The sequence below is a fragment of the Propithecus coquereli genome, unplaced genomic scaffold (genome assembly GCF_000956105.1).
Source record: "Propithecus coquereli isolate 6110/MARCELLA unplaced genomic scaffold, Pcoq_1.0 Scaffold403, whole genome shotgun sequence".
Classification (NCBI taxonomy): domain Eukaryota; kingdom Metazoa; phylum Chordata; class Mammalia; order Primates; family Indriidae; genus Propithecus; species Propithecus coquereli.
This window is the reverse complement of record NW_012149764.1, coordinates 2,972,046-2,989,855: the sequence shown is the minus strand read 5'-3', so window position 1 is coordinate 2,989,855 and position 17,810 is coordinate 2,972,046. Positions and strand designations below refer to the sequence as shown.

Below are 17,810 nucleotides of genomic sequence, written 5' to 3'. Positions count from 1 at the left end.
CAAAAGATTAACAAAAATGTTAGTAAAAATAAAAGGGTCTGTTCTGTAAAATTTGGATTTGATCAAAAGGCTACATTTCAGGACCTAGAAGGCCACAGGTTCCCCACTCCTGCTCTAGTAGGTATCTTGGTAAATACCAGCAACCCCCATCTTGGGGCTCACTGCATCACCTAACTGGTCCTGCCTGGTTAGAAAAGCTACACACTTCATATTCTGCTTTAAAAGTTGCCCATTCATTGGTATTAGCTTTTGTCTGCAGTGGTAAAGATAAGTATGCCTCCTCATTCAGGACTTCACACCATGGCCACCAGCTTTAAGATACCTTCTCTGGACAGCAGGGCATCCAAAAAGTGGGGATCTGTCCCTCACTACAAGATGACTTAGGCAGGCCTGGACAGGACTTCTCCAATCTCTCTCTCTGTCTCTGTCTCTTTCTCTCTCTCTCACCCACACACACACTCTCTCTCTCTCACACACACACAAACTCTCCTTAGACTAGCACTAATACAGCTGTGGTGATCACAATGAAAACTGTAGCTAGATATTAAACTGTTCTACCCATATCTGTAGAAAAATTAGCATGCTTAATAAGAAGCTTGCTGGTACTCACAAACTATCATAGCTCACACATTCCTTCCCTGCTTTTAAACCCTTTTTCTAAATCTGCAAACTCTTTTCAGAAGAAGACAGTCCTCGAGTTTATTACTAAAGCCTGGAAAAGTCAAGATTATGCTGTGGCAAGGCAAAGGAGATATTATTTCCTGCCTAAAATTCTGGTCTGTTGCCCTCCAGCCTCAGCTATCATATGACCTTATAAAAACTCTACCCTCACATACTTCAGGCCAACAGAGCTGTATTTCATGTCAACCATGATGAGATGGCAAGCCATCTGTGTTGAAGGATCTTAGACATAGGAATGGAAGGCACCTGGATAACTATTAACAATCATCCTGAATTTGATGATTACAAGTCTTGGTTCATCTGCCTTCTGGAGTGATTAACCTCTAAATCTCAAGGTAAACAGCAAAAGAAATACACTTGAAAATAAAACTGTTCTCTATAAGGAACTTTTTTCTGAGAAGTTGGGTTGTGACAAGAAGACAAAACTAAAATCACACCATGGTTTGGCCTCAATACTCACCGAAGGATCAACCTGGTCGTTGGTTACTCCTCGCAGAACTATTTTTAATGGGTGCTTCATAAATGGAGCCAGGCAAAGGAGACTCTCCAGGTAATAGCCAATGCTGCGAAGGACGCTACAGTCATGTTCCACGAATCCACCATATAGGAGGCCAGGCTGGTAATATAAGGTTGTTCCTTAAACCAGAGGAGAAAGAGTCACATTCAGCAAGAAAAAAATCAAGTATCACAAAGGTAATGAAGGCACTTAGTCCCAAGGGGAAAGTCTGACAAGGGCATCCAAGGGAGTTTGAAATGCCATTGCTAAGAGCTCACACTTCACTCCAAAAGATGACTCACTACTGTCAAGCCCCTGTAACAATAATAAACTGTGAGTGTAATTTAATAAACAGTGATAAATTAAACCCCTCCCTAAGCCACCTGAGTTGCCAAAGTCATGGCAGGGCACAGAGGAGAGATCCGAGTAAGCACTTGTTTGCCGAGCAGCACACTCTCAAGCTGGGCTGATGGTAGGGAGTAATTACAAATGTTGTTCTTAAACCATCACACTAGTAACCAGCATCTTCTAGACCTCTTGAAATGAGATTTCTCTGATAAATCACTCACTAAACCACATGCCTAAAAAAGGCAAGTACTATATGGCATGTAATGCCATTAGTAGTAGCTGTTTTAATTTAATATTGATACGTGGAAATAGCTAACATTATTTTATGGCTTTAGTGAAAACTAGTATCTTTATTCACATCATCCAAAAAGTTTCTTACTAGGTTTACGTATCAGAGGAAAAACCATGTAACATACCCTACATGATTTAAGGAATCATAAATAAGGTATTTCTGCTGCTAAAATCTTTTTCAGTGTTTTCTGGTACAATTTACTAAAACCAAGCAGACATGTTCAGTCATTCAAATGGAAAATAGCTCTTGGCAGTTTGATAAAAATAAATTTAGGTTTTACTAAATTAAAAACCAAAATTCAGGCCGGGTGTGGTGGCTCACGCCTGTAATCCTAGCACTCTGGGAGGCTGAGGTGGGTGGATCGTTCAAGGTCAGGAGTTCGAGACCAGCCTGAGCAAGAGTGAGACCCCGCCTCTACAAAAAAATATAAAGAAATGATCTGGACAACTAAAAATATATATATAGAAAAAATTAGCCGGGCATGGTGGCGCATGCCTGTAGTCCCAGCTAGTTGGGAGGCTGAGGCAGAAGGATCCCTTAAGCTCAGGAGTCTGAGGTTGCTGTGAGCTAGGCTGACACCACGGCACTCACTCTAGCCAGGGCAACAGAGCGAGACTGTCTCAAAAAAAAAAAAAAAGCCAAAATTCAAACAATCACTATCAGCATCATGTTCTGATCAAAGTGGCTAACACTTCTCAAAGGGACGGGTTCTGGGTCAGTTATGCTAAATACTATTCAGAGTCACAAAACCATCCTTTAGGTCAAAAAGCCAAAAAGAGACTACAGAACCAAATCTTTTAATCTATCTGTTTATGCCTACAAATTAACCAAATGAGAAACTGACCGGATCATCAGAATGAAGGCTTCTACTCTGATGGCGAAAAAAAGGAGGACATGGGGTGGAAGCAGGATCATATAAATGTCTTTCTTCTCAACCTACACTTGAAGATATAACCAGAAAAAATAAAATTAACTGCTCTCCAAACCACCAATAAAAGTGGCTAAAAAAATCTCCAGCAATTTCAAGTAAACTAGCCAAGGAAGATTAAAGGAATCACAGCTGACAAAGCTATAGATCAGCACATCTCACGTGGCACAGGACCACCTATGAACCCAAGCTTGTGTCAAGAAAGCCAAAATATGGGAAAGGTCTGAAATTCCTTTGTGGAATATGTGTGGAAAGACATAGAGCTCATGGAGTTAGCCAAAGGATGTTTGCCATGGTCTTCTATACAATGTAGATAAAAATTTCTAATAGCAAAAAAAAAAGCTAGAAACAACCTAAATGTTTATCAGTAGGGAGCAGTTAAATAAATTACCATGCATCCACACAATGGAATACTATACCACAGTCCACAGAAATATTGGGATAGACCTGCATGTGCTGGTAGGGAAAGTTCTCTGAGACATTTGTGTAAGAAAATGCTGGCTGCAGAACAATATGAAGAACATGACCCCACTGATGGTTTAGACTACGTAAGTGCCCACGTTAGCAGATGCTGCAATAGTGTCTACCGCTGGAGAGGGGAATGGAAAAGGAAGGAGGTGAAAGGATTTTCGTATTATTTTTGCATATAGCTGGATAAACTTATTTTATGCCTAACATTTACATAAAACTTTTCAAAGTCCATTTACTTGTATTACCACATTAAATTCTTACAACAAATTCTGTGAGGTAGTTTATCTGATAAATTCTATTTTAATTTTTAACTTTGTCTTTGAAAATATTTATGGTTAAAAAGAGGTGATTGCTTGCTGATCTGAAATTTTCATTCTTCCCACTTCTCTAAATCAAATGTATGCCTCTTAATTGGACAATCAAATCACAAACAAGTAATGGGTCTTTCCATCTGACAAAATACTGACACCATATTTTTTTAAATGATCCAGAATGATAAGCTTTTATTATAATCTCCACTCACATCTTTGTCATATAACCCCCAAACATTACAATTTAATGCTGGCTTATGTAACACAAAGTGATTAGTAAACTTTTGAACACAATATTTATATCATTAAAAAGAGTGAGAAACAGGCTGGGAGCAGTGGCTCACACCTATAATCCTAGCACTCTGAGAAACCAAGACAGGAGGATTGCTTGAGCTCAGGAGTTCAAGATCAGCCTGAGAAAGAAACAAGACCCCATCTTGACTAAAAATTAAAAAAATTAAAAAAAAAAAAAGAGTGACGAAACACAGGAATGCTTAAGTAGTGCATGTAGGTGCTTTTAAGAATAGAGAGAAAAGGACCTTACCTGTTTGGTTTATTTCAATTCGAGAACCATTAGTTATTTTGTCCAACAGTCTTATGAAGCTGGCTTCAAAATCTGAGAGGAAAACAGAAAACACATTGGCCTCACGTTAGGTCATTGTTTCTGGAAAGCACATCTGATCTGGGTCCTGCTGTAGAGAGTAGGTTACTTCCTGCATCATTCCTGGCCTTTCCTCAGGAACTGGGTGGGTTCACAGGTTGAGGAACTTGAGGCAGTTGAATAGCAATGATTGGTACCTACACGTTTAATAGAACTTAGAAACAGGCTGGCCATGGTGGCTCAGGCTTGCAATCCTAGCACTCCGGGAGGCCCAGGCAGGAGGTTTGCTTGAAGCCAGGAGTTCAAGTAGAACTTAGAAACAATTCAGCTTTCACATTGCATAAAAAATAGCAGCTCTACCAGAAATCTAACAGAATATTAATTTCAGTAATAGAAAACTCATAAAAGACATGTTCTTCTGATCTCAGGATGGCATGCCAAATAAGGGACAAACAGTAGAAAACAGGCAAGGGTTTTAAAACCCCTTAAATTCATCCTTGCTCCAGAATGCCCACGAAGGGAGATTAAATTGAGGGCCACCCTTCAGTCTCAGAGACAGTAAGAGATCACTTCACTATCTCTCTCATTCAACAATGTCCCTTGCTCTATCATCTTACTGATCTATATAACTATCTATTCAATTCAGTTTTTTATTTCATTGAAAAGGTGCTTGAATATACAGTATTACTGCCATCTTTTTTTAATTACATGAAAAAAGACTGGAAGAAAAAAGACCAAATGTCAACAAATGGGTTTCTCTTTATGATAGGATTTTATATGAATTTCATATTAAATGTGTTTATATTTTATCTTCAAATTTGCCTTAATTCCTTTTATAAACAGATTGTTATCTAAAACATAAAAGTTGGTCATTCTTTTAAAAAGAGAGGAAGGAGGGAAGGGAGGGAGGGAGGAAGGAAGGGGAGGAAAAGAGAATAGATTTTAAATTTGAAATTATGGAAGGAAGAATGAGGACTCAGACGGGGGAACATGTCCTCTGGCCTTCCCCTGAGCTAATCTTATACATACACACCCCCTTTAGTTTTAACTTCCTGCTCATGAACAAAGACAGAAAGGCCAACTCTTCTGCTCTTGAAGGCGCGGTGATTGCTGATACTTTTAGGCAGTTCCCGCTCCTGTAGTAAACCACCAGAGTTTGCAGACACAGACCCCGGCAGTCACCTAAACTGATCCCAAAGGGTGAGCACATCGACTAAGCAATTCCCATCCACCTGGTCTGTTACTTAACACTGTCCCATAACTCTTGTCATAGTAGATTCTGCTATCTGCAGAAGCACCTGGCTAGAAATCAAAGAAACTTCATTAAATCCTGAAACAAATAATGGCTAATAACAGCTGCTGTGTATTAAACACTTACTTTGCATCTACCTTTTTTTATTTAATCCTCATAACCCTGAAGCATAGAGTTTGCTATGGTTTGAATGTCCCCTCCAAAATTCATGTTGAAATTTAATCGCCATTGTGACAGTATTAAGAGATGGGACAATTAAGAGGTGATTAGGCCTTAGGCTTCTGCCCTTATGAATGGATTTATGTCCTTATCACAGTTCTGGATTCATTAACACAAAGAGTGGGCTGTTACAAACATGAGTCCAACAGGGAGCAGTGGCTCATGCCTATAGTCCCAGCTACTCAGGAGGCTGAGGCAGGAGGATCCCTTGCACCCAGGAGTTTGAGGACAGCTTGGGCAACATAGCAAAACCTCGTCTCCTTAAAAAATAAAAATAAAAAAACAAGTCCAGTCCTTTCTTGTTTCTCGCCCCATCTTGCACCCTTCCACTTTCTGCCATGTTGCCAGATACCAACATCTTGATACTGGACTTCCCAGCCTCCAGAACTATGAGAAATAAATTTCTTTTCTTTATATAAATTATCCAGTTTGTAATAGTCTGTTATGGCAACACAAAATGGACTTAGACACCATTATATAGAAGGCTGAGACCCAACAATGTCAACTAGCCTTCCCTGGTCAAATGATCAGCAAGTGGCAGAGTCAGGATTTGAGACCAAGTCTGTCCTTCTCCAAAGTCCACACTCTTAACCACACCATGACATTAGTTTGCCTCTATTCAGTTTAATCCCCCAGAGCCAAGCTCTTCCTCTTTGCAACTGTTGGATCTTGTGGTTAATTTAATGGATCACTAATCAATATTTTAAAAAATAAATTAGAACAGAATAGACTACATCGGAGTAACTGTACATACTAAGGGTGCTGTTCATAAAATTTTCGTTTGTTTTACATATATGTATATGGGTACTAGGTTGCAGTACAAGCAGCATCACAAAAGTTTGAAAGTAACTGAACTATGGAATTGAACTAGAAATTATTTTTATAGTCTTTTTCTATAAACATTCTGTCCTTAAAAATTAAGCTCAGTCTCTATAACAATGCCACTTTCAAGTTAGGTTATAGAAAATACAAGGTAAAGCAGGGCATGATAACTCACACCTGTAATCCTAGTGACTCAAGAGGCTGAGGTGGGAGAAATGCTTGAGCCCAAGAGTTCGAGACCAGCCTGGGCAACACAGTGAGATTTCATCGCTAAAAAAATTTTAAAAATTAGCTGGCCATGGTGGTGTACACTTGTATTCCTAGCTACTTGGGAGGGTGAGGTAGGAGGATCACTTGAGCTTCGGAGTTTGAGGGTACAGTAAGCTATGATCCCACCACTGCACTCCACCTGGGGTGACAAAGACCTCATAGAAAGAGAAAGAAAAGGAGAGAGAGAGAGAGAGAGAGAGAAAGAGAGAGGATTATGCAAGGTACTCTGCACAAAAAAGAGAAAGAAAAAAGAGGCCTTGATTTGCTCAAGCTTTCTAGGTACCTAAATGGGAGAGAGGAAAAGCCCAAGATTAAACCCGATAGCTTTTAAAAGAAGAAAACATGACTTTAGAAGTTTGGGGGCAGGAGAAAATCCACAGGGGCTCTTGAGCACAAACATAGTCAGAAATGCCCAGCAGGAACCTAAGTAGGAAGAGAATGGGCATAAAGAGGCTTGCAGGCAGGACCATCCCTGGTCACAGCAAACAGGTGCTTCAGAAGCAGCACTTCAAAGAACCAGACTCAGAGCTAGTTCCAGAGCACTGGCAACAGTGAAGATATAGCTCCATCACCTGGTGTGAAAAAGATCTCAGGTTCACCTAATAATAGTAAGATCAAAGTCCTCAAACTTCATTAAGCAAGATGTGTAGGATTCTTTGCCCATTCACATCCCACACACCCTTTCTGATTCTTCCTCTTCACGAATGCTCCTGGGGATATAAAATTTCACAAATCTAAAAATTTTAAAGGAAAAGTTCCAAAAGCAAGTATAATTTAGTACATTGTTTAGGAATACATAATTAGGTTATAAAACTATAAAGAGAATCAAAGTGAATGTCATAATGGTCAGGATAGTGGCTACCACTGGAGGCATGGTAGGGAGCTACGAATGCTAAGTGCACAGATATTGGCAAAGTTCTACTGCTTGGCGTGGATGGGGATCACGCAGATGTTCATTTCATAATCCCTGAAGCATTACTTTCATATCTGATGCATTTTTTATTATACGTCCTTATATTTCACATTTAAAAAATCTTTTAACTGTTGAGACCATCAATCTCAGGATTCCTTAAGTATCACCTCCCGTGCCTAATCCCCTCCCACTCTCTATCCCCAAAATAATCCCCCAAATAAGCGATTTCATTTTTTTCTTTTCTTTTCCTTTTTTTTTTTATTGGTGCCAAAATATGAGGTTGAACCATCATTTCTTTAAAGTGTTTGTGTGTCCTATAAGACAGTGTCAGTCATCAGCCTGAACCGTTCCTCACTAAGAAAGGCAAAAGCATGTCTCAAAGGAGGGGAGTGGGGAAAGAATACAATCTAAAAATCTGTACTTTAAAAACAAGGAGCAAATTTCAATAAATACATTCTCACTTTAAAAGTGTTCTAACTCAAATGTCTACAAATACTGGGCTAGTCAAATAAATTACGATGTAACCATATATCGGAACACTCTGTAGACTTATAATCAATGAGGTTTTTCATATACTAATATGAGTCATCTCCAAGATATACTGAGTCAAAAGAAGATGCAGATGACCATTTGTGAGAAAAAAGGAAAAGTGTGTACATGTATGTGTGTGTGTATATATATATGCTTATTTATGAAAAAATTAGTCCTGAAAAGAAACACAAACTAGTAACACTGTTGCACAGATTCTCTAAACCCTTTCTTTCCCTTTGAATTTTGTGCCATGTGCATGTATTTTTAAAAATACATAAAATGTAAATTAAAAAATACAAATAAAGGTACCGTAGCACTATTTAAAGAGCCAACAAAACTGCTTTCATTAAATAGCCTATGATAGATCTTTATTAGGCTATGAATCCATTAAAAAATGTTTTTAAAAGAATTATTTATTAATAATTACACGACAAAATGTTCACACTACATTAAGGGAAAAGTTAAAAAGTAATATATACAATGTGATTTCAATTTCTTTAGAGAATAACTGGAAGACAAGACAGTGAACTGTTAACAAGTAAAATTAGGAGTGATTATTTTCCTCATTAAATCCAAAAAGGTAGAAATTACAAACACATACCCAATGCTCAGAATAAATTAAAAGATATCCACTCACTTGGAAATAATATATACTTTTGTTTATTTGATATATACACACATATATAATTATACATAAAGTGATAAACAATACTTTAATGTAAAGAGGCCAGGTGCAGTGGCTCACACCTAAATCTTAGCACTTTGGGAGGCTGAGGCAGGAGGATCACTTGAGCCCAGGAGTTTGAGGTTGCAGTGAGTTATGAAGACACCACTGCAATCTAGCCTGGGCAACAGAAAAAGACCTTGTAACTGAAAAACAAAAAAAAAGGTGCATTCTAGGAATACGCTGCAGATAAAGAATAAGGAAAGCTAAAACCTTAATATTAAACATACAAACACTAGGAAAATTTCAAGTAATTAGCTTAATTATTACTGAAAAAGCACATAATAAAACTCAGTATTTTTCTGTAAAATTCTATTTTAAAAGTTATGGCAGATGAGTTTATTTAATGCAATAAAGTGTTTACATTTAAAACAGAAGTCTTTAAAGTTCAAGGAGAATATCTTCATGGCCTTGGAATAGGCAAAATTTCTTTAAAAGGACACAGCAAGATTTATAAATTGGACACTGAAAGCAGGAACTATTGTTTTTCAGAAGACACTATATTAAGAATGTGAAAACGCAAGTCAGAGAATGGAACAAGATATTTGCAATACTTTAACATATCCAGAATATATCAATGACTCAAGAAATCAATAAGAAAAAGACAGACAAAAATGAGCAAAAGATCTAAATGGACACTTCCCAAAAGAGGATATCCAATTGACCAATACATCAAAGAAAAGATGCTGTGAGCAAGATGACCAACTAGAAGCCACTCACAATGACAGCCAGAACAGCAGATAAACAACTACATTTTAATGGAAATAAATAACTGAGGGGAAGTGCTGGAGTGCATCAAAAGAGTAAAAGAAACTCTGGTGAACAGAGAAACTTGGGATGACCACATAGAGAGTGGAAGGAAATGCCAGGCCCCCAACCAGGATCAGCTGCGAACCAAGAGGAACTTCTCCCTACTGCAAGGAGGCAAGAGGATGCCAGCAACCCCTACAGCCTTCACAGGCAGTAAGCCCAGCTGAGGGAGCTGCCTGGAGCCCATACAGCTGTGCTCCCCTAGGGAAGGAGCCAACAAAGTGCCCAGCCCCTGTGGCCTGCCCAGCTACTGCACTGCACCCCTGCGGAACCCAATGGCAGCTGAAGTGTGTCTTGCTCTGAGGGCCAGTAGCAATACCTCCCCTTCATCCCTGAGGCTAAGCCATTACCCAACTCCTCAGAACAAGCTTCCAGCAGCTGTTACTCCTGTTTATGTGAGGTAAGTGGAGCGAGACCCACTCTACCTACTCCTCTCCCTCCCCCTGAGATGGTACCCTGCCTCCTGGGTAAACAGTATCTTGGCCACTCAGAGCAGTCACATCTCCCCAGTCACTAAGTTAAAGCAGTGCCCTGCATCCCAGGAAATGGTACCTTGGTTGTCCAGAGCAGTCACACACCCCAGTACCTAAGCTGAAGTAGTGCACTACACCTCAGGGAAACAGTGCCTGGGCTGTCCAGAACATTCATGCCCCTCAGGCCAAAGCTGAAGCAGCACATTGCCCTCTGGGGAATCAGTGCCCTGGCAAAAATGAGCAGTTGCGCATCCCAGGGCTGAGCTGAAGTAGTACCTCACATCCAAAGGAAACAGAGCAATGGGTAAGCTAAGACACCCCACCCTGCAAGCCAAACAATTCTAACACCCAGCTTCCCTGGAGCTGAATTAGCTCCCTAAAGTCTAAGCTGCTGAGACACTCCTTTCCCTGGGGTAGAAGCATCACTGTGCAGCTGCCTCTTCTGCCCCAGCCCAAACAACAATGTGCTTCACCATTCTGGGGTACTTGCTGCCACTGTACCTGACCTCATAGAGTTTGGGATACTGGCGAGCCCTGCCATGCCAGGGTCTAGAGTTGTTGCTACATGGTGCCTCATCCCCTAGGACTCAAGTTGACACTGAGCCCTACTGGCTCAGGTTTCCAAATTGCAGCCATACCCTACTCCCCAGGCACAAACCTCTAGAATACCCCCATTCTTTCCCAGAGTCAGCAAGAGCTCTACCCTGCTCCCTAGGGACAGAATCCCAACTACAAGTTGACCTCTATCGGCCTAAACTGCTAGGGGGTATCTTAGTCACAGATCCTGGCACTGTGGGCAACCTACATACAACCCTGCCACAAGGAGTAAACCTGCACCCCAAAAACCAGGTGCCACAACAGGTTCACAAGACCCTGAGCCTAAGACCCTGCCCTCACAGCTGCTCTGAGTGGCTAAACCTGGATCCTGGGCAGCTGCAGCTACTTGTAGGTCATGTCAAATCTGACACCAAAGGAATCCCCTTGGTTAAGTCTCTCCATTATGGGAAAAACAAGATGACTCCAAAAGCCCTAGACACTGAGTATATTAATAACCTATGCCATCACTACTGCCAAAAACTTCTACAGCCTAGGCCACTGAGGCACCCACAGTTAATACTATCATTGAACACAGCTGAAGAAGTTGCACTAAGACAATAAGATGATACGTATCCAGAAACAGAGTCACCATACCCTTCCTTACCAGTCCATAAAGACCAAACTGCAGCTGAGTTTTTCTATATGAAAACGACTCTGGAAAGTTGGGAAGAGGTGACTATTCCACCAGATGCACAGACATCGATGCAGGAACACAAGAAACATGATAAAGCAAGAAAACATGACATCAACAAAGGAACACAATAACTGTTCTAGTTACAGACCCCAATGAAAGAAAATTTAAAAATTGCCAGAAAAGGAATTTGAAATATTGATCTTCAGGAAACTAAATGAGATACAAGAAAATAGAGACGATTCAATGAAATCACAAAAAAATTCACAATATGTACAAAAAAACTCAACAGACATAAAAATCATTTAAAAAAAAACAGAAATCCTAAAACTGAAGAATTCAATGAATGATATAAAAAGTACAAGAGCTTCAACAGCAGACCTAATCAAGCAAAGAAAATTTCTGAACTTGAAGATAGGTTGTTTGAAATTACCTACTCACAAAAATAAAAAGAAAGAACAATGAAAAAGAGTGAAGAAAACCTACAAGACATACGAGACACATTAAGCAAACATGTTTGTATTATAAAAGTTCCAAAAGGAGAAGAGAAGGGAAGAGGCATGTTTACATACCTACCAAATAAAATAATAGCTGAAAACTTCCCAAGTTTGGAAAGAGGTATAAACATACAGATCCAAGAAACTCAAAGGTTCCCAATTAGATTCAAACAAAAAGTCCTCGACAAGGCACATTATAGACAAATTGTCAAGAGTCAAAGGAAAAAAAAGAGAATTCTAAAAACAGCAAGAGAAAAGTGTCAAGTTACTTAAAGGAAATCTCCATTACACTAAAAGCAGATTTCCTCACAAAGAGCTTACAGACCAGGAGAGAATGAGAAATTCAAAGTACTAGGGGGAAAAATTACCTGCCCAGAAAACTAAGCCAAGCAAAGCTAACTTTCAGAAATGAGGGAGAAATAAAGTCTTTCCTAGGTAAGTAAAAACTGAGGGAATTCATCACCACTAGATACACCTTACAAGAAATGCTCAAGGGAGTCATTCCTACATCTGGAAATGCAAAGATGATAATCACTATCATGAAACAACACAAACAAAGGATATACAAAACAACCAAAAAACAATTAACAAAAGGAAAGGAGTAAGTTCTCACATATCAATAATTATTTTGAATGTAAATGAATTCAATCTCCCACTTAAAAGATACAGACTGGCTGAATGGATTTTTTTTTAAATGAACCAACTATATGCTGCCTAAAAGAAACTCATGTTACTTATAAATAAATATATAGACTGAAAGTGAGAAGATTAAGAAAAAAAGACATTCCACACAGATACCAAAATCAAGCAGGAGTAGCTATACTTATATCAGATAAAACAGATTTTGAGTCAAAAACTCGACAAAGATCATTACATTATGATACAAGGAACAATCCAGCAAGAGGATATAACAATTCTAAATATATGTGCACCCAACACTAGAACACCCAGATATATAAAGCAAATATTAGATCTACAGAGAAAGTAAGACTCCAATACAATAACAGTTGGGGACTTCCACACCCAACTCTCAGCATTGGACAGATGATCTAGATAGAAAATCAACAAAGAAACATTAAATTTAAAATAAACTTTATCTCAGTTTTGCTACCTGGGCTGAAAAAAATAATAATAAAGTAAACTATAAGTGGACCTAATAGACATTTACATAACATTTCATCCAACAGCTGTAGAATACACATTCTCTTCATCAGCACATGGAACATTCTCCAAGACAGACCACATTTAGCCACAGAACAGGCCTCAACAAATTTAAAAGAATTGAAATCATATCAACTATCTTTTCTGACCACAATAAACTAGAAATCAATTAACAAGAGGATCTTTCAAAATTATAAAAATACATGAAAATTAAACAACATGCTCCTGAACAACTAATGGATAAATGAAAAAATTAAGAAAGAAATTCTAAAATCTCTTCAAACAAATAAAAATAGAAACACAACATACCAAAACCTAAGGGATTAAGCAAAAGCAGTATAAAGAGGGAAGTTTATAGCAATAAACATCTACATTAAAAAAAGAAAGATTTCAAATAAACAACCTAACGATAGATTTCAAGAAACTAGAAAAGCAAGACCAAATCAAATCCAAAATTATTAGAAGGAAAGAAATAATAAAAATCAGAGTAGAACTAAACAAAATAGAGACTAAAAAATTACAAAAGATCAATGATCTGGAAGGCTGAGGCAAGAAGATCACTTGAGCCAGGAGTTTCAGTACAGCCTGGGCAACATAGCATGATCCCACCTCTATAAAAGAAAATAAAATAAATTAGTCAGGCATGGTGGTGCACGCCTGTAGTCCTAGCTATTTGGAAGGCTGAAGCAGGAGGATCGCTTGAGCCCAGGAGTTCAAGACTGCAGTGATCTATGATCACCACTGCTACAGCTGTGGATGGAAATTTGCCCACTCAGATAAACTGACCAGGCACTACTTGCAAACACACAGGGCACTGCCCATTCCAGTGCCAGAAGTGCTACCAGGCATTTTCTAGGTCCAACCACCTCACTTTACAAATGAAGAGGCACTTTTAAATACCAAACAGTGGATATGAACCAAGATTACAAGAAGAGAATTCAGTATTTTTTACCTTTCACATTGTCTTCAGTTGAGGAGAGGAGCCACTCCCAGCTGGACAGCATGACAATCATGGTCAAGTTCCCAACTGAATCAGTTTGTGAATGGATATCAGAAAAAATGAGGAACCCAAAAGATAAAAATCGAAGAACAGACGGGTCTGTGACTGGATCTTCTAGCATTCTAATTCAAAATCCAACTTGAATATTCCTGGACTTACAAAATGCCAAGGGGACTGACTGGAAGTTGTGGATATCAGGTTATAAATTAGATCCATGAATTCAAGGAGGAAGACCAGAATTCCTTTGAATTGTGTTTTGATGTAATACAAGCATAAAGATCACCTTGTTTTCTCTTTGCCTTCTAAAAGCCATTATTATGATGTTAGAAGAAGAAATTCAGGTGCAGAAAATATGTTTTAGGCCAGATGCAGTGGCTCACGCCTGTAATCCCAGCACTTTGGGAGGCCGGGGGAGGACTGCTTTAGGCCAGGAGTTCAAGAACAGCCTGGGCAACATAGTGAGACTCTGTCTCTAAAAAAATATAAATAAATAAATTAGATAAATTACCCAGGGTACATGCCTATAGTCCTATAGTCCCAGTGACTCGGGAGGCTGAAGCAGGAGGATTGCTGGAGCTCAGATGTATAAAGCTGCAGGTGAGCTATGATTGTGCTACTGCACTCTGGCCTAGGTAACATAATAAGACGCTGCCTCCAAGAAAAAAAAACAAAAGGAAAAATTGATACATTCTACATTATTAAAATCAAAATATTTTCCTCTGCAAACAACCATGTGGAGAGAATGAAAAGGGAAGCTACTATAGAGTGGGAAAAAATATTAGCAAACCACGTATCTGCCAAAGGACTAGCATATGTAAAGAACTCTCAAAACTCAACAACAAACAATCCTATTAGAAAATGGACAAAGATATCACTTATCTCCAGTGAGACTGACCTTTATCAAGAAGTCCCAAAACAATAAATGCTGGCGTGGATGCGGAGAGATAGGAACACTCATACACTGCTGGTGGGACTGCAAACTAGTGCAACCTCTGTGGAAAGCAATATGGAGATACCTTAAAGAGGTACAAGTAGAATTACCATTTGATCCAGCAATCCCATTATTGGGCATCTACCCAAAAGAACAAAAGACACTCTATGAAAAAGACACCTGCACCCGAATGTTTATAGCAGCACAATTCACAATTGCAAAGATGTGGAAACAACCCAAGTGTCCATCAATACATGAGTGGATTAATAAAATGTGGTATATGTATACCATGGAGTACTATTCAGCTTTAGGAAACAATGGTGACATAGCACCTCTTGTATACTCCTGGATAGAGCTGGAATGCATTCTACTAAGTGAGGTATCCCAAGAATGGAAAGACAAGCACCACATGTACTCACCATCAAATTGGTATTAACTGATCAACACATAAGTGCACATATAAGAATAACATCTATTGGATGTTGGGCAGGGGGGAAGGGGGAGGGGACAGGTATATGCATACACAAAGAGTGCAATGCGCACCACCCAAAGAATGGACATATTTGAAACTCGGACTTGGGGGGGTGGGGGCAAGGGCAACATACGTAACCTAAACATCTGTACCCCCATAATATGCTGAAATAAAAAAAAAGGACAAAAGACTTGAAAAGACATTTCACTAAAGATATCACTATTAATTTGAAATATGCAAATTAAAACTACAATGAGACATCACTACACACCTATCAGAATGACTAAAATGCTGGTGAGGATGTAAAGAAACTGAATCTCCATATGTTGCTGGTGGGAATATATATAAAATGGTACAGCCACACTGGAAAACACTGGCAAGTTCTTTAAAAACTAAATATGCAACTACCATACAACCCAGAAACTGCATTACTTGGCATTTATCGCAGAGAAAGGAAGACTTAAATACACAAAAAATCTATACACAAATTTTTATAGCAGCCTTATTTGTAATAACCAAAAACTGGAAACAACCCAGGTGTTCTTCAACAGGTGAATGGTTAAAAACAACTGTGGTACTTTCATACTATGGAATACTGCTCAGCAATAGAAAGAAACGAATTTGGTAAGATTTAAAAAAAACTATTTGGATAAATCTCCAGAGAATCATTCTGAGTGAAAAAAGTCAACCCAAAAGGTTACATACTATATGATTCCACTTATATAATACTCTCCAAATGATAATAGATCAACGGTTGCCAAGAGTTAAGGAGGAAGGGGAGGAAGGAGGAAAGTAGTTGTGGTTATAAAATGGCAACATGAGAAATCCCTGTAGTAATGGAAATGTTCTCTATCTTCACTGTATCAATGTCAACATCCTAATTGTGATATTCTACTATAATTTTTCCAGATAGTACCCCTGGGGGAAATTGGATAAAGTATAGACAGGATCTCTCTGCATTATTTGTTATTAATACAACTGCATGTGAATCTACAATTATCTCAAAATGAAAAGTTTGGTTTTAAAAAATAAAAGATGATAGATAGTTCCACCTGGAATAGCATTTTACAGCTTCCAAACAATACTATATCTGAAAATAAGTCATTAGAATTCTTGGCATTTGTCTTTAAAATATAAGTTTTTTGGGGGGATAGCCAAAAATCATCACCTGGAAGTCAACAGAGGTACAAAAGGATAGATTCCTAACCAACAAGACAATATTCAATCCATACATATTAGCATAGTCATCTGGCATTCCCCAAATCCAGTTGTCTATCAACAATTCTAAGTCCCAAACCATGCCAAAATAAAATATAGGTACCTTCTCCTTTTAAAAGATCTAATTTATTGGCTCACACCTGCAATCCTAGCACTCTGGGAGGCCGAGGTGGGAGGACTGCTTGAGGTCAGGAGTTTGAGATCAGACTGAGCAAGAGCGAGACCCCCATCTCTACTAAAAATGGAACAAATTAGCTGGGCGCGGTAGTGTGCACCTGTAACCCCAGCTACGTGGGAGGCTGAGGCAGGAGGATTGCTTGAGCCCAGAAGTTTGAGGTTGCAGCGAGCTATGATGACGCCACTGCACTCCAGCGGGGGCAACAGAGTAAGACTCTGCCTTAAAAAAGTAAAAAATTTAAAACAAAAAAAGACCTAATATATGAACAGCCAGATTTATCCCCAAACAATGCATTAGTTTGCCAAAACATGTTTTATCTTTCAAAGGACCTCTATATAGCATGTGTCCTCAGCACATTTTAAAGTACTCTTTTGATTAAAACTCCACTGAGCTTTTCTTTTTCAGAATCTCATCTGCTTAAGAAGCAGTCCCCAACCTTTTTGGCACCAGGGACTGCTTTCATGGAAGACAATTTTTCAGGGTGGAAGGTAGGGGATGGGGGGAGGCAGTGAAGATGCCAGCGATGGGGAGCAGCTGTAAATACAGCTCCCATACCAGGCATGGCCCCAGGGGTTGGGGACCACAGTGCTTAAGCCATGTGTAGCACTTCCATGGGACCAAATAACTTCTCTTTCTTAATTTCACAGGGGAAGAAACTGAGGCTTAGTCATGTGACCTGCTCAGGACCCTCAGTAGTGGCAGTCCTGTCTCCTGACTCCTATACCAATGCTCTTGCTCGAGTCCATCATTCTTGCTATCCCCACTTTAAACAACTATTCTCATGGAGTTCTTTTCCATTTAAACCTCACATTAAACAGAAATTGTTAAATTGTTAAACTGAGCCCTGTAAGACAGCCCGTAAAATCCAGAGAAAGAGGCACTTTGGACAGCTGCTTTGTAACAGTGGTGTCCTCACCCAAGTCCATCATGCAGTTAAACAGGGGAGAAGAACGGGCCCTCCAGGCTGGAGCTGGCTACATTCT

At 39.2% G+C, this 17,810-nt stretch overlaps 1 protein-coding gene across 1 annotated transcript in view; it reads right to left on the bottom strand.

The window, feature by feature from the left end:
* RCL1 (RNA terminal phosphate cyclase-like 1) overlaps window positions 1-17,810 on the bottom strand; it is a 73,627-nt gene that overhangs the window by 47,605 nt on the left and 8,212 nt on the right. Inside the window, exons 2-3 of the mRNA XM_012652883.1 lie at window positions 4,072-4,143; window positions 1,142-1,317 (exon numbers count right to left, since the gene is read on the bottom strand). Of these exons, the coding sequence (XP_012508337.1) occupies window positions 1,142-1,317; window positions 4,072-4,143 (248 nt within the window). The remainder of the gene's footprint in view (window positions 1-1,141; window positions 1,318-4,071; window positions 4,144-17,810) is intronic.